This window comes from Dreissena polymorpha, chromosome 13 (assembly GCF_020536995.1).
Source record: "Dreissena polymorpha isolate Duluth1 chromosome 13, UMN_Dpol_1.0, whole genome shotgun sequence".
Taxonomy (NCBI): Eukaryota; Metazoa; Mollusca; class Bivalvia; order Myida; family Dreissenidae; genus Dreissena; species Dreissena polymorpha.
Genome location: NC_068367.1, coordinates 74,835,666 through 74,857,032, shown reverse-complemented (window position 1 = coordinate 74,857,032; position 21,367 = coordinate 74,835,666). Strand labels below are relative to the sequence as shown.

At 34.3% G+C, this 21,367-nt stretch overlaps 1 protein-coding gene across 1 annotated transcript; it reads right to left on the bottom strand.

The window, feature by feature from the left end:
• Positions 1–233: 233 nt before the first annotated feature.
• Positions 234–10,891, bottom strand: LOC127855174 (uncharacterized). Its single transcript, XM_052390588.1, has 4 exons — positions 10,755–10,891; positions 6,763–6,805; positions 5,799–5,822; positions 234–575 (listed from the first exon to the last, which is right to left on the bottom strand). The coding sequence occupies exons 1-4, from the start codon at positions 10,774–10,776 to the stop codon at positions 341–343; spliced, it is 324 nt and encodes a 107-aa protein (XP_052246548.1). The 5' UTR covers positions 10,777–10,891; the 3' UTR covers positions 234–340.
• Between the last annotated feature and the right edge of the window lie 10,476 nt (positions 10,892–21,367).

Sequence of the window (21,367 nt, the reverse complement as noted above, 5' to 3'; positions counted from 1 at the left end):
GATAGGTTGATGTGCATAATTAGGAACAACTCCGTAAACTCGCCATTCATAGAGGGACATGCGTAAGTACGATTGTTTAATGACGTAGTGTATCAGACTGAGTGATGTATCTGCTCATAATTATGCCACTTAAACGATTAAACCATTATTTTACAAATTAATAATTGTTTAATAACTAGGGAAAAATATACAACAGAAAGCAAATGAAATGCCACATACTTTATACAGAAGTCACTATGTTTTCGTACATTTCGTAAAATATATTATGTACCGTTTCATAAGACGATTTACAACAGTACAAAATACGGCGAAATGGTGTTATTTTTTTCAATGAAGCATGTTAACATCCAGCCAAGGCGCTGTAGTACTCAACTCGGGCGACATTTCGTTGATTTATAAAGGCAAAGCGCCGAAGACGAACACCAGTATCACTTGCAATACCAGTAGTGTGATGGTAGAATCCCGAGATGTTTGTGGAGATCGCACGATCACACCGCTTTGAGGGGGCGGGGGGGGGGGTGCGGATGCTGGTACTGGTGCTGTTGGTGGTATTGTTGGGGGTTGTGTCGTAAATCCTGTAAAATGTGGTTAATCATAAATGTTCGACAATCTTTCGATATTGTTTCGGAAGTAAAAGAACACAAAGGCGAATCCTTTTCTCCCGTTGTGGAGATATTAAAGATTTGCAAAGGATTTCGTTTGATAAATATTGTGTTTTCCTAGTGGGTGAACAAACAGTAGATCAGTATCTTCATATCATAAGTGTTTCATGTGTTGTGTATCCTAAGCTTTTGAAAATTTGAACAACACCAGGGTAAACAAAATGGTCTAAATACCGTTAATAAGTATTGTATAAAGCGTACACATGGTGCAAGTGCGCGTGAATTTTGAAGATACACAAATAACAAGCGCTTGACTATATTTTGGCTTTGATAATATAAAGCGGATTATCTTTAATGATCCAGATATGATTACTTGAACATTATCTGAGCGGGTGAATATCAGTAGTAGTTACAGAGTTATTTACAAGATAAGTATTGATGCAAAGCATCAAAGGGCGTCGGGAATTTCAGTGAAAAAGGCACTCAATGAAGTTACATGGAACGATTTGTTTTCTACTGTAAATATTAATATATTGGCCGATTATTTTAAACAAAATAGAAAAAGATACTTGTATAACCATTATCTATGATTTTGTGCTATAACCCCCAAATAACCATTATCTATGATGTTGTGTTATAATCCCCAAATAACCATTATCTATGATTTTGTGTTGTAACCCCCAAATATTTCATAGTTCATTTTATTTACATTGGTTTCCTTTTTTACTGGCATCCGTGTGCAGTTTTCATTAATGGAACAAAACTGTGTAGGTTTTAAAAAATCTGCTTCACCTTGTAAGCGTAATTTCATATTTTTCTCAACTTCAAGGGGAGGTGATTCTGAACTTATTCTTACGTTGCTCATTTACGATAGGGGTTGAGTACATTGATATGAAAACACTGTAAAAGTTTTAATGTGCTTAAGAACCCACCACCCTCTCAAACATATATTTCATGGGCATAATAAAAACAAAAAATGGTTACAATAAAACAGCATATATATTTTAATTAAAATGTCTACATCAAAACAAGAAGTTAACATAGAACACAAATAAAATAATTTGATTCTACTGAGGATCGAACCTTGGGCCTCTCACATGTGGAGCGAGCGTGTAACCACTACACTACGGAACCGCTTGAAAATCACCTTCTAATTAAGATATTAATAAGCTATTAATAGTCGGTTTAAATGTAAACCCGGAAGTTTAAACGCTGGATAGTGAGCGGGATTAAAGGTCCATACCAAAGGGTCCATACCAATGGCAAGATACGGGTCAGGCCTGCGGCCTTCTATATGTGGTTCTTAAAAAAACCTGTAGGAGGACTTGATAGTAATGAGACTGGGGTGCTGTGATGATGCACCTCATTGACAAGCGGCTGCTTCCTTTATCAAGACTCATTATTACAATTATTAATACGTGTCGCGCTTCACGCTCTATAGCGCCTTTATTAGTAACTAGGTGGTTGCTAGGATAGTGGAACAAAAAAAGTTTTGGTTTATACAAAACCAGAAAGTTTCACCGGTTCGCGTATTTGCCCAGTCCCTGTGATCTTTTATTATTGCCAAGTCCCTGTGATCAGATATTAATTAAAAGAATTAGCTGTGCATTATTGGCAATAAACGTTGCAGTAAATGTAAAAGGCACAAATGCATTACTTATCTACACTAATTTACACAAAAAATCACCACTATGCAAGATATTCTGACAACAAAAATATAAACATTGATCCGTAAAATAACTTCTCCTCCCATAAGCGAAAAAAACGTATTACATACTAGTCGCCGCACATCAGTGCGACGCCAATAACTTTACGTAAAAGAGCCATTACGGCAAACGTTCAAAGCAAGTAATGACAATTAATGCATGTTCTTACAAAATGAATATTCAATCTGCCTTTAAGTACCACCAGGCGTATTCTTTAAATTAAAACACAACATCCCAGTGGGCACCCAAACGTTGCTGCAACGTTGTATTTAGGTTGCATTCAAACGATGCAGTTTGGTTGTACCAATGGTGTATATAAAGTTTTCCTGACGTTTTTCCAAACGTTGCTGCAACGTTGTATTAAGGTCGCATTAAGACAAATAATTTTTAAATTCTATTTTTTTAAATAATATAAATATATAATATATATATATATATATATTACAAATATAATATTATATAAATATATACATAATATAAATAAAAAACGCTCGCCGTATGGGAATCGAACCCACCAATTTCCGATCGCTAGGCGGACACATCATTCACTACACCACGGCGACAGTTGACAGTGACAGACAAAATTGTTGACTATGTATTTTCGGTTGAATCTTTGAAATTAGATTCTACCATTTTAATGCATATCACAACTTAAATAAAATTGAAGAAAATACGCGTTAACCAAAACTCGAACAACAGTCTGCGCTATTGTTAGAAAAACCACAAAATAAATATATTTTGATTATGTTTTTCTTATACAAAACCAGAAAGTTTCGCGTATTTTCCCAGTCCCTGTGATCTTTCCCCTGTGATCAGTTGTGGATCAGTTATTAATTAAAACAATTAGCTTTGCATTATTGGCAATAAATGTTGTAATGAATGTAATTGGCACCAATGCAGTACTTTTTTACATTAATTTACACAAAAAATCACCACTATGCAAGATATTCTTTAAACAAAAATATAAACATTGATCCGTAAAATAACTTCTCCTCCCATAAGCGAAAAAAAATGCATTACATACTAGTCGCCGCACTCCAGTGCGACGCCAATAATATATTGTGAGTTAATCATGGGCGCAACGAGTACAGGACGATCGTAAAAAGGGAAGGTTCAGAACGTTCAAACCATACAGAGTGAAACCCACGGATCGGACATGGGCTTAAGAAAATGGATTCAACCGTCGACGTCAGATTTTTTTGATGACTTTTATGAAAACCTTACAGACCTATTTTATGTCAAAAACTCAACTTATACCTAAGCACAAATAATACTTAACAATGGTTTTGGATCAATAAAGTTTGCATTACAATTCACAACGTCGCGGATTTAAACCATTACATATATTACAGAGGCAAAATTAAGTGAACAAGTTAAGGATTATCAGCACGTTTCTGTCAGATAAGATTGTTGTCTTATGAGAGCATATCATTAAAGTAACTGATACGAAATATCCATTTATATAATACATTATCTTATCACAGGTTTCACATACCCTGTTTCCCATGTAATATAACCATTACGAATATTTTTATCTTACACATGTGTAATACAACATTTTTAAGCGTTTTCATTGGCTTAGTTATCGTTTATTGACCCATCGCATTATGTTATTTTGCTGAAATGACGTTGCAACGTCCAATGATGTCATGAAATGTAAACAACATTCGGGATTATTATGTTTGCGTAAATATTTATTTAATTTGCTCATTTAAAAGCATGTGACAAAAAGATCTGACACTCGTTGTCATTTCGTACAATATTTTATTAAACTCGTCCAGGAAATTCGTTAGTAAGCTCGCCAAAGGCTCGCTTACTAGCAAAATTACTGAGCTCGTTTAACAAAATCTGGTAGCTATGACAACTCGTGCCAGATCCTATATAATATGGAATCATTATTTGGTAAGAACGAGAAGCTTTATTTTTCTTTTATACCTAATGATAAAATATGACATTTCTACAGTGAAATAACAGCCGTGAAAATAAATTGTAATATTCACCAGTGAAAATAACAAATCTTCGGAACTACTTTTTCTATTTTCACTTTTTTAAAATGTAGTCTATCAAGATTTTTATGACCAGGGAGTGAATTAAAATCGGTATTCCACAGAATCCAACAAACTTTCTTTTTATTTTCACTTTAGACCCAACCGGCTTTTTATTGCATAAACCAGCACTTTACGGAGACTCCGGAGATGGATGAAGTGTTACGATTGTTTTATTTTATGCTTTTTTCACCGTTTATTTAAATCGTAAAAGAGTTTAACTGAATAATTTCGCTGGAATAGTGACGTCATTTCGTCGAATAAATGACGTCATTTTGTTTATTGAAATGTATTGAGGAACGCCACGGGAGAAAGGGTAACTTTTCAGCGAAAGGAAACGGCTGTTAATTATTTTCTTGAAAAAGGGGCATAAAATAAACAGAAAATTTGTTCATTTCGGTGTAAGATCGTTTGTTATTTCTACAGTGAAATAACAGCCGTGAAAATAAATTGTTATATTCACCAGTGAAAATAACAAATCTTCGGAACTACTTTTTCTATTTTCACTTTTTTAAAATGTAGTCTATCAAGATTTTTATGACCAGGGAGTGAATTAAAATCGGTATTCCACAGAATCCAACAAACTTTCTTTTTATTTTCACTTTAGACCCAACCGGCTTTTTATTGCATAAACCAGCACTTTACGGAGACTCCGGAGATGGATGAAGTGTTACGATTGTTTTATTTTATGCTTTTTTCACCGTTTATTTACATCGTAAAAGAGTTTAACTGAATAATTTTGCTGGAATAGTGACGTCATTTCGTCGAATAAATGACGTCATTTTGTTTATTGAAATGTATTGAGGAACGCCACGGGAGAAAGGGTAACTTTTCAGCGAAAGGAAACGGCTGTTAATTATTTTCTTGAAAAAGGGGCATAAAATAAACAGAAAATTTGTTCATGTCGGTGTAAGATCGTTTGTTATTTCACTCGTGAAAATATATTTTCTATGATCAATCGTGAAATAACAAACGAACTTACCCCCGTTCACACATAGACGCCGCTTCTACTACGATCAAAGCGTGGCCGAAAATTTGGCCGATCGTGACAAATCGCAGGAGAAACGGAGTGGAGTCTTCATAAGCGCAGTAAGATCGCGGAGTCTTCATGATCGGAGAGCTCTACGCTCTCACCACGCTTATTTTTAATATGCTCAAAACAAGCGTAGCAGGATCGTGACCAACAAGAAACGAGAAGAAAAAGAAAAAAAATCGAAATGAAGACCAAAATTTGCCAAATTGCTCGATTTGCTCCGATCGGCCTCGATCCGCCCCGATCCAAACCTTTTTCAGATCGTGGCTAGATCGGGATGATCGTCGTAAAGTCGCAGCTCTGTGAGAACGTTGGGGGGGGGGGTCACACTGACATGAACAACAAATATGCTATACATCTTACAACAAAGTTTGCAGTTGTTTATTTAATGATAATGGTAAGAGGTACTTACCGCCTGCGCTCCAAAAGTAGAACACTGAAAAAGAGGATTTTCTCTAATTGCTTCATACGTTAAGATATGTCTTATATGCAATTTAATTTGCCAATTGTAGTCTTTCCGAACAAAATCACCAGGGCAAGGCAATGTCTAAGACAGGTACATTAGTTAACATTTTTTGTAGAAAAGAACGTTACTATAGTACGAACCAAGTACTCAATCTATATAGCCCAAAACGTTTTTCCCAGCACGTTGAGCGTACTGAGTACCATCGTCCTGGGAAACTTTCATTAGCCATGCAACTTACTATTAAAATTACTATTTAAGCCTTGTTCCGAGAAAATTGGGCTTAATGCATGTGCTTAAAGTGCCATCCAAGATTAGCCTGTGCAGTTTGCACAGGCTTATCAGGGACGACACTTTCCGCCTAAACTTGATTTTCGGTAATGAGGGACTTCCTTGAAACTAAAAATACCATACAATCGGAAAGTGTCGTCCCTGATTAGCCTGTGCGGACTGCACATGCTAATCTGGGACGACCCTTGCAGCACATGCATTAAGCCCAGTTGTCTCAGAACGCGGCTCATTTATCTGAACGGGCCGGCTAGGTCAGTTGGTAGAGTGCTAGACTATAGATCCGAGGATCGCGCGTTGGATCCTTGGACCCGCTGCCTCACTTGTGACGAGATGTGTCATGAAATCCTTTCTACGGTAACTCCCATCTTCAGACTCAAGTAGGGAATTCCTCAATTACTAGCATAAGCATGTGATTTAGTTCTGATGAAACAGCTATTCTAGGAAAAGTGAGAGTTAGTCAACCACCTTAAAAAAGCTAAGTAAAAATTAACCATTTATATATTTATAAGTTTATGTATCAGAATACTTCTTTACCATTCAAATTCATTCGAAACATCTTCTACAATGTAATCGCGCGTTCCAAATCGACTGAGTCGAATGTATTATTTTTAAAATGCCTTACCAAACAGCACTAGAGAAACCAGTAGGATTTTGGAAAGCATCTTCTGAAATAAAAGAGTGAGATACCGTGTACTATAAGTAAACGAAAACATATAACGGACCATGTTGAACTTCGTATATGTTCTTTATCAATTGAAATGATTGTGCATTTTTAAATTATTGCACATATACAAAACTACATTTAAAGAAAAGAACAACTGTTCAACAATTGTCAACACTTAAGAAAATTATTCACGGATGGATTTCACCTAGGAAGTTTAAGAGAACATAGTCATCCCGTAAAAAGAATACAGTTACACAAATGTACAAGTACAACAATAAAAAGAACATTAGGGTGTCACCTGATTAAAATAAATGGTAACGATACCAGGGTACAGAATCAACGGGATTTTCAGAGATTAACACGCGGGCTGGACAGAATGTTATCACACCGTTAAGAACTTTATTTTTGCAAATATCTTAAGTTATTGAAATCCATTTGCAGACATCTTTAGTGTATAAAAGACAGATTTTCTTGCAGTTTGTGCCGATGTTAAGGGATAAGAATAAATACTTGAATACGTCTGATATCGGTAACAGAATTTCACATTGCTTAAAGCATAAGCTAGTAGTACAAGTCAAATTTTAAACAAGAACATAGGCTTATTCAATACAGTAATTCTGATGTATTTAACATTGCCATAAGCAGCATAAAAATCTGTCTTTTATGCACTAGTTGAAAGTATTAAGAAAAGTGTTTTAAAAAATAAATCGGAATGAAGCACCACTTACCGTCGTGTGTACTACCATTAAAGTTAAAAGGGGAACCTCGCAAAGTCACGTGATCCTGCACTATGATTAATTAATAACAAATGGATACTAACCGTGTTTACGATTCGATTGTTCGTAATACACTGATTCCTCCTTATTACAAAGATATACGCTCTAACTTACCGGTAAATGTCCGAATTTGCTATATAACTGAACCACCGAACAGTACATTTCATTTTATATTATCGAGAACCGATCCCGGTCATATTTTTACAGGAATTGTCAATACAAATTCAGGAAGTGTCAATACACATTTAGCCATTACATAGGTGCTTATAATCAACGTACAGTTAACCGCTAGGTCAGTTTTGACTGTAAGTAAGTAAGTTAGTAAATTGCTTGTTATAGTAACATGTGCAATATAACAAAACATCATGTTAATATATATATAAATGTGTTTTGCATCCGACCCGATGAACCTATAAATCACAAAACAGAATATTTCAAATTATATACAATAGCTCCACATACACTGATACGTGTGAATAATATATTACGAATATGAATATGAAACAAAAATTGTAAAGGAATTTATGTCGATGATATACTCGTTCAGAACTATGCATAAGTAACGCTTTAATAATCAATTTAGCCAGTTTTCGTGGACATAAAGACATAAGTATATTCAGTTTATTAAAAAAAATATAAGGGATGCTAAGTTATGTTGTTATAATACTGCCAAAGAATGCCTTATAAGTTATAAGCACTGCCAGGTTTGATTTTTGTTAAAGGTTTGAAGTCCAATTTTGATGTTTTGGTGCCATGATATCGTGCATTAGATTTAATATATATACTTTGGGTGAAAATTAATGTTAGAGAGAACATATCATATTGTATCATATGAAATCTGAGATAGTCATATAACTGTGATTACCCGGAAGTATAGTATTTGTTTCATTGCGATTTAAATACTTTTTGATGTACATTTTGTAATTCTGTATCAAATTGTGTGTTCTTCATCTGTCTGTGTCACCTTTTGTTGTTCAATTTTTCACCGATTGGTATTTCTTTAGTTCTATCTAACACATGTTGTGTACGATTATTTGTTTTCGTTGTATAACTAAATAGGTTTATTATTATTATTATATTGAGCGCCAAACTAAATGGTTTCAAATGAATACGAAACCCTGCTTTCCATGTAAGTTTACATCATCGCCCTTTCCGTACCTTAAATGATCTCGCTACAGTTACATTTCTATTATGCTCGAATATGAATTAATACAACGCATCGTTCCTAAAGGCCTATTGTAATGCGTAACATAAGAGCAAGACACGAAAACGAAATAAAAAATAAATAATATAATTGGCATTCATCTAAATGTTTTTTCTGCATGAAGCGTTTCAATTATTCTCGCCTTAGATAGGAAGTCCGCCTGCCTGAGTGCAGTCCGCAAGGCTAATCAGGGACGACACTTTCCGCTTTTGTAGAATTTCTCGTTTAAAGGAAGTCTCTTCTAAACGAAAATCCAGTATAGACAGAAAGTGTCGTCCCTGATCAGCCGTGCCTACTGTACAGGCTTATCTGGGGCGACACTTTCGCACATGGTTCAAGCCTAGCTTTCTCAGACCGAGGCTCAATTAATTCTCCGAGTGTAAAAAGGGCGCAACATTATTATCCGTTCCATAACCTACTGTTTACGATATTCTTTTATGAAACGATATTGCATTGAAAACACTGTGGCGGCGTATGTTTCTAAAGTGTATAACGGTTTATTGTTGTAACAAAACATGCATGGATAGTAAAGGAAACATTTTAGTAAATTCAGTGTGAATGTTTTTCTATTTATGTGTTCAATAAAGTGACAAATTAATCACCGGCAATGTAACGGCAATAATGTAACGGCACGAACGGTCAGAATGTTTATTTCATACGTTTTATTGAACTATGGTACCAATGTCCGTTAATTTTGCAGGGAAAATGCCTTTACTCCATGAAGATTTCAGTCTTTGCTCGGGTCAGATCGTTGACGAGTAGGTCAGGCGAATTGTGTATCGTGTTATTTCTTAAATTATTATTTCTTATTTCTTGACCAGAAAGCCTAGTCGTCGAACTAAACTGCTTGATATATCAAGGATATGACTTATTATAGGCTAGACTTTAACAAAATTGAATCTTGTATGTGTGCCCTTTTTTAGCTGTGAATATTCCATTTTAAAATATTTCTGCACACAATTTTGTTTTTTTTGGCTATTGATGAAAATCGAAAGATAAAAGTTGGTATCAAATGAATAAATTTTGATACCAGGGCTCAGTGAACCAGAAAGCAACTAGCCCGAGTCACTGGACATGGACGGAATGATACTTATTGACTGGTTCATCCACTTGTAAAAAGCCGTTTTAAAAGGATCAAATATAAAATGGGCTTTTTTTATAATCTGAGCCTAGCCGGCGACAAGTTACTTGACTTGCACGAGAAAATCCATAAACTCGTGGCTGTTTACCGAATCTTTGGTTTTTGCATTAAGTACTGTAATCACGTTGTCACCAATAGGTGCAGTGTGTCACACCGGTCTTACTGACAATAACGTAGTAACGTCACCATCTATGTATAGAATGCCAATAGGTGTTCATTATTTCTGCAATTCATCAACGCGATCTGCATTACTGACGGATTTATACATGTACATTAAGCTGGTTCAAATATGTAGCCGAAAGCGCTAGTCCAAATAATTACGTTAAAAGTCCTCTTTCGCATTTGGTATTTACATCCAGTATTCTGACGGTTTAAATTTTTACTACCAATACTTTTAACAAGTGTTAAACTCATTTTACTGAGAAAAATAAAAATGTCAATCGGCGACTAGGCTTCCCGTGCAAGAAAAGTGAGCAGATCAAGGGAATTTCCATGCCACAACGAAAGCGAAAGTAGGCATTTTTAGGTAAAATTGATGAAAATTACTATATAGCACACATTGAACGTAAAGATTTGATCATTAAGATGATATCAATGACACTAGATATTTGACATATTAAGGAAAAGCTATGTTAAAAAGTCATCAAAGTGGCATATATGCACGATTGTTCCACCACCCTCGTCATCATTCCATCTTCGATAGAGATTGTGATAAGTGTTTGGACCTGCGGAATACTGTGAACCTGTAGCTGTATATATGATCCAACTCATTGACTACCTCTTTTTATACACAAATGTGTTAACGGGTTTTAATTATAGATTTTATTACCTGTTTTGTGAAATACGATCATCCATTTTTCTTGTTTATGACAGAGAGGCAGCACAGAATGTACAGAGAGGCAGCATTTTGACAGAAAGCCCACCGTTATGCATCTACACCGTGATAAACCAGAAGATAATTACGAGTGCTTAGGGTTACAACAAACGGACTAAGTCGTAACGCAATCTAGCTCAGTCGTCGAGATACGAGTTACACATGCGTAAAACTTATCTACCAGGACGAACCTACGCGTAAAATTATTATTATGTGAAGTTTTGAATTATTAAGAGGTCAGTACAAGAAATGCCGTCCTAATGATGTGCTCTGAAAGTCTTTTCTGTATTCGATTTTCAATTCTTTTATTTGAGTCGTGATTGCGATAAACAAAAATACATTTCAAGTATTTAATGACGCAATTACTTCTTTAAACATTAACGATATTATCGATTGTAAATATCACTTACTCACATTAACAAATTGTTATTTCGAGATACAGTCAATCTTGTATTAAGAGACCACTCAAGGGAGTTATGAAAAGTGGTCTCTTAATAAAATGGTCTTTAAATAAAAAAGGCCATTCTGGAAGAATGCTTACCCTCAATTTTAATCTATATGAAGGATAATCCCTTTTGTCAACAATGATTTTAATTTTTATAATAAAATGAATAAAAAAACACTATACATAAACCATATTTTACTTATAATGTGTTTTATTTTTTCACTTATTATAAATTATCATATATTATAAATGAATTGTGTGTACATATTTATTTGCAAAAACAACATAGACAAGGAAATATTTTTCGCGTTTTTTTCACCTGACACATAATTTTCCACGTCTTCAAGCACCTCGGCTTTACGTTTAAGAATGTTCTGAATTTGAGTTTTACCGACTCCAAACTCATCTGCAATTTTACGTGCACTTTTATTCTTTGACAATTCCAAAACCCGAATTTTCTCGTTCAACGTTAACACTTTTCGTTTTGACATTTTAATTTCTGCATGTACGCTTAAGGAAATCTGATTCGATTATGATACATAATGAGCTGAAAAAATTAAAACACGTCAATTTAAAACAAACAAACAGACTTGATTGGAAAATTTATTAAGTAAATAACAATGTGATTGGCTAACAAATATCTACTAATTAGCATAATTACAAATTGGTAATGTACGGATTTCTGCATCTGTTATCTATACTCGAGAAAAATCGGCGTTGTCTCTTAACGTTCCACATAGTAAACTATTTAAGCTGTAGACTGTGCGTAAAACGTTCCTCTATTATTGAACTCAATAAATTGATATGCAGTCTACAACAATACCGGTCAGAACCGGTCAACGAGACAAAGCATAATCATAATGGTTGGTGTGAAAACAAAGCAGCGGTGTAACAGTACATCTTATCGGCTTAGATAAACAATTAACACGGATTTGTCCCTGAACGATCAATACATTAACCACTTTTACATCCTAGTGGTCGCTTAATTCAATATTTGGACATCAAAATACATAGAAATCAGCGGTCGCTGGTCGCGTAAGACAAAAGTCGCTGAATACAATATCATTATATAGCGAAAAAGCTCCGTGGCATTTCAAAATGGTCGCATAAGACAAAGGTCGCTTAATACAAGTGGTCGCATCCACAAGATTGACTGTACATGTGTTACAAGTTAACAACCTGTTTTTCTACGGGACGCTAATATATTATTCATTATTGAATATACTTGAAAGAGGCGAAAGCATTTCCTTTTTATCACTCTCTTCAATCATAACAGGTGAAAGCTGGTTGAAGTTTGTTCTTGAATCGCAAGGAATTCGTCGTCCAATATTATGTTGTTGTTTTTTTCGAGTATGTTTTGACAACAGCTTTAGTATGTTTTGTAGAAGGAATTCAATTGAACTTATAACCTAACAATCGATATCGTCATAGCAGATCGGACTGTAACTTCTAACACAACTTATATTTATAAAAGACACACTCACACAATGCCTGAATGAGGTTAAACATACTATAAAGCGAAACGGAAGGGTTGGAAAACTGACTGTACATTCATGACATATCAGTTACCTTTAAAGGTTCTTAAAAAAAGAACTTAAAAGCGCTTGCTTTCAAAATTAATAAAATAACTGACGTAACAACAAACAAAAATGTTCTAGTTTTTAAATTAACTAATTATGTTTAAGTATAATCTGAATATCAAATAGTCAACTCTTATTTTAACAATAAATGGCGAATATCGTTTTTTATAAGATATTTCGTGTTACTCACAAAGGCCAGTATCACACCTACTGGCATGTGTGCTTATAGTAAGAGGTGGATGCGGGGTTTAATGGGGCCTTTTCACGTTTTGGTAGAAATTGACAAAATAAAAAAATGGTTCCGATTCGCAAATTTTTGTTGCAGTTATCATATTCGTGAGGAAACAGTTATACTGAACATTTACCATGCTCTAAAATATCCATCATTTTGACGATTTAAAAACCAGAAAATTATAAAGCATTGCAACGCGAAACGATTACATAATTTGGAGAGTTCTGTTGTTGTCGTTATAATTTGTGATACTACGAGGATTGCTTAGATAAAGTATAAAATGCGCCACTCATTGTATGAACACGGATGGCCGAGTGGTCTAAGCGATAGACTTTTACTCCAGGGATCAGTTCGAGTCCAGTTGAAGGTTACTTTTTTTCTTTCTTTAATTTTATTCTTGTTTTTAACTGAAGCTTTTTAGATCCAATGTTTACATTTATCAATATAAAGCATTTAATGACAAACTTCAATAAGTGCCAAAATCTGTGAAAACGCCCCTTTAACCGGTTTTATTGATCGAGACCTTGAAAATGAATAGATTTCCGCACGTTTGTATGCAGTCACTTTAACGTGCGGGTCTATTGTGAATCAAAGAATAAAAAAAATGGGTACGAACAAAAAAATGTGTGTACGAAAAAATTGGGTACGAATTTTTTTGGGTACGAACAAAAATTGGGGTCACGGGGAAGTACCCCGGTAGTACCCGTGGGGAATTTGATTAATTCAGCGAAACTGGGAGGCGGGTTGCATTCTCGATCAAATCTAAACATAACTACATTTGGAGTTTTCCCAGCGTCACAGCGTTTTAAGTGCCACCTGGCAGTTTCGAGTCTGGTTCCTGTCTCGAACCTCTCGATCAATTCGAAAGAGGACGGGAACCAAGCTGCCTTTACCTTTATCAATGATAATCTGCGAGGTATGCCAATTGAGAAAATTTAGCTTACTCAATCGGACTGGCTCGGTCTTATACATAGGTCGCCATTGTGAAGAATTTTTTCATGGTATGATAACCTAGACGAGTTGCTTCGCTGAAGCAGCATCGCCAAAAATGAATTTTTTTTATCAAGAACACATGCTTATTAAATAAAGTTAGTCTGATGTATTTTGCATTGCAATAAGCAGCACAAAAATCTGTCTTTTATGAACTAGTTGAAATTCTTAAGAAAACTTGTTTAAAAAGTTATTTGAAATAAAGCACCGCTTACCGTCGTGTTAAATTTATTAAAGATAAAAAGTGGAACCCCCGAAAATCACGCGATCCTGCACCCTGGTAAATGAATGGTCAATAATATGTTATAATGCGAAGTAAGCCACCAAATCTGGCGCAACACCCCGTATTTGATCTGCGTGTGATGCAGCTAAGACCTGTGCAGAAAAGACATTCGATATCTTTGATCTCATTGATATAACCATCATCAACCACAATTAACGCCATATATCTTTTTAAAAGATATTTATTGTTTGAAATCACACGACGATAACCTTCTGTGAAAAACATCACGTTTTTTTCGTAAGATGATATCTACTATTATCAACATGTAGTATGTGCTTAGATTTTAAACTATTAACCAATGCTCTTTTTTAAAGGCGTGTGTTGTTTAATCGTGATAGGTCAACAACATCATGAATTTTGTTGAATGAATGAATGTGTTTTTTTTAGATTTCTTGATCATAGTTATGTTTTTTGTTGTTATAGAGATCATCTTTATATGTAGAAAATGTGTTTTGCAACAGGAAACTAAAGATTTCTGGATAACTTGGGAAATTCACAAATATTGAACTACCGAAATAAATACTACTTAATAAACACGATGTAAATTAAAGTCATCATATTCGTTTGAATTGAAGTACTATTAAAATTATGTTCGTTTATCTTGTTATGCGTTCAACAATATAAAAACATTTTGGTAATGATTCGTGGCCCTCTATATGTAGGTTAATTAAAATTTAATGGTATGCTATTTATTTAGAAAAGACAAAGCAGACACATTTCTCTTCTTCTTATTATTATAATGCCATGCGTTTACGTAAAGAATTACGCTGTCCCTAATGTACGAACAATATTTGGTTTTGTTTATGTATTGTGTGTACAGTGCATAGGATTGATTACACATATATTATTGTTCATTGTCTTGATATTACTTATAAAGTGGCCAAATCAATACCTGTGCCGTTTTGCCAAAATACAAAAAGGTGACATGTAAGTATATCAAATACCTTAGTTGCCCTAAGACATTGATCTGAGTTCACAGCTACATGTCGTACGACATTGATCTGAGTTCACAACTACATGTCGTAAGACATTGATCTGAGTTCACAACTACATGTCGCCGTCTGTATGTTGCCCTATGTCTACGCTGTTTGCCAAGGCCTTTTTTCTAGACGCTAGGCATAAATGGGTTAAGTTGATTATCATAATCCCCATGAATTAAGTATTATAAGGTCCAATAAAAAGTTCCATTATACCTATCTGTTGCATTTATTAGTCTTATCTTTGTGTTATTATAAATACTTATTTACCATTAAATCACAAATGATGTTTTTCCCCCAAAGACCTATAAAAATACGGTATTCTCTAGGTCTTTGTTTTTCCTAAAGCCAAAAATATCCAGTGAAGGAGGAGCCAAACAAAGAGGAGGCCGCCCCTTAACCAGCCCTTTATTAGGCCCCGCCACAATAAACACGAAGTCCTTCAGGCCCCGCCTTGGACTGGCAATGGCACATAGGGCAGCCAATAAGATTCCAGATGCCAAGAAATATTATAATGAGGTCATCGCCATATCCCCAGAGGTTCTTTCAAATTTTAAAGAAATATAAACATTAAATAAAGATGTGACACATTGAAATTGTGATTTACTGGTTCTGATTTGTTAACTGTTCATTGCAAGTCTGGACTACATTAAAATCATTAATTCTACATTGAGAATATCACTATTGTAAACGAATTTTTATCTGCGAACTTATCGTGGTGATCCAGTCCTTGCTGTCATTATGAATAAATCAAAACAACTGTGAAATATATCGCAATCTCAACTGTATGGTATCATTTACGGAGCCCATTGATTCTTGATAAATGGAGGATACAGTAACACCATGTACAAGAACATACTACATGTATTTCGGGCAATTAGATCATGTCCTACCAATAAAGGACTAATTTGAAACACTTGCAATATACTGTATATAATCAAATTGAGATTAAACCATGTAACATGGTGCAATCTGTATTTGTCAAATTGTGAACAGACTGCGACCGATTGCAGAACAGCGTATTATAAAGAACTGACACGCATTTTATCAGGTCTTCGCCATAAATCTTAGAAAATGACAACGCTCAGTTACATTTTAGGTTTGACATAATTAGCTTTCTTATGTAGATAACAGTTGTATTTTTAAGCTACAAATTCAACTATTAAACATTGAAAGAAGCGCTAAGATGTGTACTGTAGTAAAATGATTAAGGGCGTCATGTTAGGAGAGACAATTTTCAAATGTCAATAGTCCCCCTTTTGACTTATCATATTAGCCTTGTTATGGGGACACTAGGCTCAATGCATGTTAGTAAAGTGTTGTCCCAGATAATCCTGTGAAGTCTGCACTGGCTAATCAGGGAAAACACTTTCGACTAAAACTGGATTTGTGTTAAAAAAAGACTTTCTTACAAAAAAAATATGAAAGGGAATGTGTCTTCCCTGGTCAGCCTGTGTGGTAGCACAGGCTAATGTGGGACGAAACTTTACGCACATGCATTAATGTCCAATTTACACAGAACAAGGCTCATAATATCATACCAAACGTCACACAAAGAACTACAATTTTGTTGTGACATGTCCTGTATCATACCAAAAGTCACACAAAGAACTACTATTTTGTCATGACATGTGCTGAAACTTTTGATGTCAATCTAACAATGTATTTTTTGAATGCACTCTCATGATAAAAGGAAAATTACACAAAACTTTGAAAATAATAAACGTAACATGCATCATTCTTGCAGTTGATGTGTACTGCAAGTTTTTCGTCTCGGAAAAAAACCCGTTCGATGATGCCTACATTTTCGGTGACTTTGTAATATGACGACCCAAGACTTGGACCAAACATGATCACCTATGGCAAAATTCTTGGTCTTGGTTAATACAGATTTTTAATATTATTTTCAACGATAATCATACATGTGTTTGAATTGTTACCTGAATACATACTTAGCTTTGTCATGAACAGGATTAACAAGCTGAATTATACTATAATACAAATGAGCCGCGCTCTGTGAAAAGGGGGTTTAATGCATTTGTGTAAAGTGTCGTCCCAGATTTGCCAGTGCAGTGAACACAGGCTAATCAGGGACGTCACTTTACGCCTAAATTGGATTTTTGTTAAGAAGAGACTTTCTTTTAACAGAAAATATCATAAAATCGGAAAGTGTTGTCCCTGATTAGCTTGTGCAAACTGCACAGGCTAATCTGGGACAACACTTTACGCACATGCATTAAGCCCCTTTTTCATAGAGCAAGGCCCAAAGTTATTGTGGGATACTTTATCATCTGTTTTCCTCAATACTAATATGCAAAAGTACTTATCATCATCATAAGGTACTTAAATAAATTCACGCACATAGGTATCTGTATGTATTATGTGGAGGAGCTTTATTTGCCAAAAAAACATTTTGTACATGAATAAGTTAAATGTACCGATTTCTGAACCATTGTGACGATCACATGAACCATCAAAAGAAGCAATTAACCATTGTAATTTGAAGAGTCTAATGTTACTAGTTGCACATTAAGTACAAAAGGTCATTGGACTTTTTCTGAAATTATATAAAGTATATGAGCAACCAGAAAATGGACAACGTAGTACATGTACTTCAATGCCTGAACACTTCTGTAAATAACATTAGTAGACTACACTTGGATATTTATGTAAAGGATATCCAGTTAAGATGACATTGGCCAGTCATTTTCAAAAGACATTAAAGAATAAAATAATTATGTGTTTCATACAGTGCTATGAAAGAGTTGGAATTAAATCGTAATATATAAGCCGGGTTCTGGGGAGATCTGGGCTATATGCATGTACACAAAGTGTTGTTTAAGAGTAGCCTGTGCAATAAACACAGGCTAATCAGGGACGCACTTTCCGCCTAAACTTGAGTTTCATTTAGAAGAGACTTTCTTTAAACAAAAAAATCACTTAAAGGCATAAAGTGTCTTCCGTGATAAGCCTGTGAAAACTACACAGGCTAATCTTGGACGGCACTTTAAGCTGTTCCATAGTGGAATATTGTTAGGATACAAGTCTTTTATTTAATTGAAGACACAAGTCTCAAGGTAGTTTAAATTGGTTTTAATAGTCAAACTAAAATAATATTTTCAATATCTTAAATTAATACAATGGTATAAATTATGTTCTAGCCAAATCCTCCCTTACATCTGCATTGTGCGTGATTTAGCCGGAAAGTGACAGACATGAACGGAAATGTGACACATACTGCGTCGCAATTTAACACATCCAATGACTATTTTATTTGCTTCCACAACCAATGTCTGCCTGTGGTCTAATCAAGAGAAAATGCAACTACATTAAAGCGAGATTATACGATTTTTTATATGTGTTAAATTCTAATATATTGATAAAATATGTCACAATAACACAAAATAGGCAAGAAAATTTAAACATTGAAGACGAATTTCATAAAATGCAGCAAAGACAAATTAGCGCCTCGAGCCGATTGTGACGACTATATTTCGTATAATATTTTCCTACAATAACCGAAGCATTCGTCTTTTTATTAGGATCAGAGTAAGTGTTCGTGTGTCGTATGAATATATATTCTGCAGGAATTCAAAATGAACCGTTAAACTAAATTTAGATTCACATTGTACATGCATTATATATATGCTGGCAAATTCCACTGTACATACATTTTCGATTTCAGAATTAAATATCTGGCTTATTTTAAATTTTTCGACACATGTTCTTCTAAACTTTTATTTTAATTTATATTGAAATATATGTATAATAAGTTTTTCACAAATTATATATATATATATATATATATATATATATATATATATATATATATATATATATATTCATAAATTTTTGACAAAATCGTTTACCGGTAATCTCGCTTTAATTTATGGTGACATTAATTGAATTTTCAACCTCCAAGGGAAGGAAATACTAATGTTAAATATATTAATCGTCGGTCATGAGATATTCATGTACTCAAACTTAACATTTTCCTGAACTTTAAATAAACTAATTCTTATAAGAAATTAAGAAAATATGTATCTTATATTATACCACAGAACAATTAATAACAATAATTCTATGAAATACTCTCTATTCTATGTCTTAATTTTGTATATGCTCTGTGAGAATAATTTCTAAATTAGATTAATGATGACGATTCTGTTCTATGATGGTATTTTTATATGATTTAATATACATTCCATGACAGTAATTTTCATGTTATTTAATAACAATAATCCTTTTTTACGATAGTAATTTAGTAGTTATAATTGTATCCATGAATATTTTATCAATGATAATTGTGTCCTATAAGATTCATAACAACCATATAATTCTTACTAACAATTGTATTATGTGACAACGCACACATATTAGTCGTGTTCTGAGAAAACTGTGCATAATGCATTATGCGTAAAGTGTCGTCCCAAATTAGCCTGTGCAGTCCGTAAAGTGTCGTTCCAAATTAGCCAGTGTAGTCCGTAAAGTGTGGTCCCAAATTAGCCTGTGCAGTCCGAAAAGTGTCGTCCCAAATTAGCCTGTGCAGTCCGTAAAGTGTCGTCCCAAATTAGCCTGTGCAGTCCGCAAAGGCTAATCAGTGACGACACTTTCCGCTTTTATAACATTTTTCGTTTACATGAAGTCTCTTCTCAGCAAAAATCCAATTCATTCTTAAAGTGACGTCCCTGATTAGCCTGTGCTGACTGTACAGGCTAATCTGGGACGACATTTTACGCACATGCATTAAGCCCTGTTTTCCCAGAGCGCTGCTCATATAATTCTATTTGCATGCAGGTGCACTTGATAAGTATGTTAAGATCCTCAAAGAAAAGTTCAAGAACAAGACCTTGCAGCAGGTGTACGCCGTGGTGAACGGACGCAATGTGGATGACCCTGAGATGCAACAGTTCTTCAAGTTCAAATGCTGGTAATAGACCTTAATGTTCAGAAGTAGCAACATTTTGCAGGTCCGGATGGGGTTTTGTCATCCTTTTGGAGATTCATGTTTTGAAAATTGGGAATGTAAATTGGGTCTTATGTTTATTTTAAAGCTTGCATTATATTTATGAAAGCTATGATCATGCTTAGCATTTTAAAATATTGATGTACATTTTATGTATGTTTGAACTTGTATATATAGACTCCTTTATTCTTTGATCTAACATGAAAAGAATGTTTAACAAAAATATATTATACCACATAACATATCACTTTTATAATTATCATGTGTGTCACATTTAAATCTATTTGGTATTTTATTCACAATGTTGACTGTCACTAAAATACCACCAGATACGGGGCATTTTTTTCTTTTGAAACTGAAATCATTAATTTCACAAGCCGATGATTATATCAAACCTGTCTCAAACGAAATCAGTATGGTGTTTTTTGTAACTCTACTTTCATGCGACATTTTAAATATATATATATATATATATATATATATATATATATATATATATATATATATATATATATATATATATATATATATATATATATATATATATATATATATACCAAGTGCAACCTTTAAAACAGCCCTTTAAATCTTCTTTATGATATTTTTATGTCCCCCACCACTGTAGTGGGGGACATATTGTTTTTTCCCTGTCTGTTGGTTTGTTTGTTTGTTTGTGTGTTTGCGTCAAACTTTAACATTTGCCATAAATTGTGCAATATTGAAGATAGCAACTTCATATTTGGCATGCATGTGTATTTCATGGAGCTGCACATTTTGAGTGGAAAAAGGTCAAGGTCATCCTTCAAGGTCAAAGGTCAAATATATGGGTCAAAATCGCTTATTTAATGTACACTTTTGCAACATTGAAGATAGCAACTTGATATTTGGCATGCATGTGTATCCCATGGAGCTGCACATTTTGAGTGGTGAAAGATCAAGGTCATCCTTCACGGTCAAAGGTCAAATATATGGGGACATAGTGTTTCACAAACTCATCTTGTTTAATTTAAGTTACAACCACATAATTTATGCCATCATTAGATGTGTCGGAATGTTCAACATCAATACCAAACATTGAAATCTAAGGAAATGCCA

What these genes read in the sequence shown, in the direction of transcription:
- LOC127855174 (XM_052390588.1), bottom strand. Translation starts at nt 10,776, where the DNA reads ATGATCGTATTTCACAAAACAG. An exon ending in GATCGTATTTCACAAAACAG is followed by an intron (nt 6,806 to 10,754) that starts GTAATAAAATCT and finishes CTTTTATTTCAG; the next exon opens with AAGATGCTTTCCAAAATCCT. An exon ending in CTACTTTTGGAGCGCAGGCG is followed by an intron (nt 576 to 5,798) that starts GTAAGTACCTCT and finishes CACATTTTACAG; the next exon opens with GATTTACGACACAACCCCCA.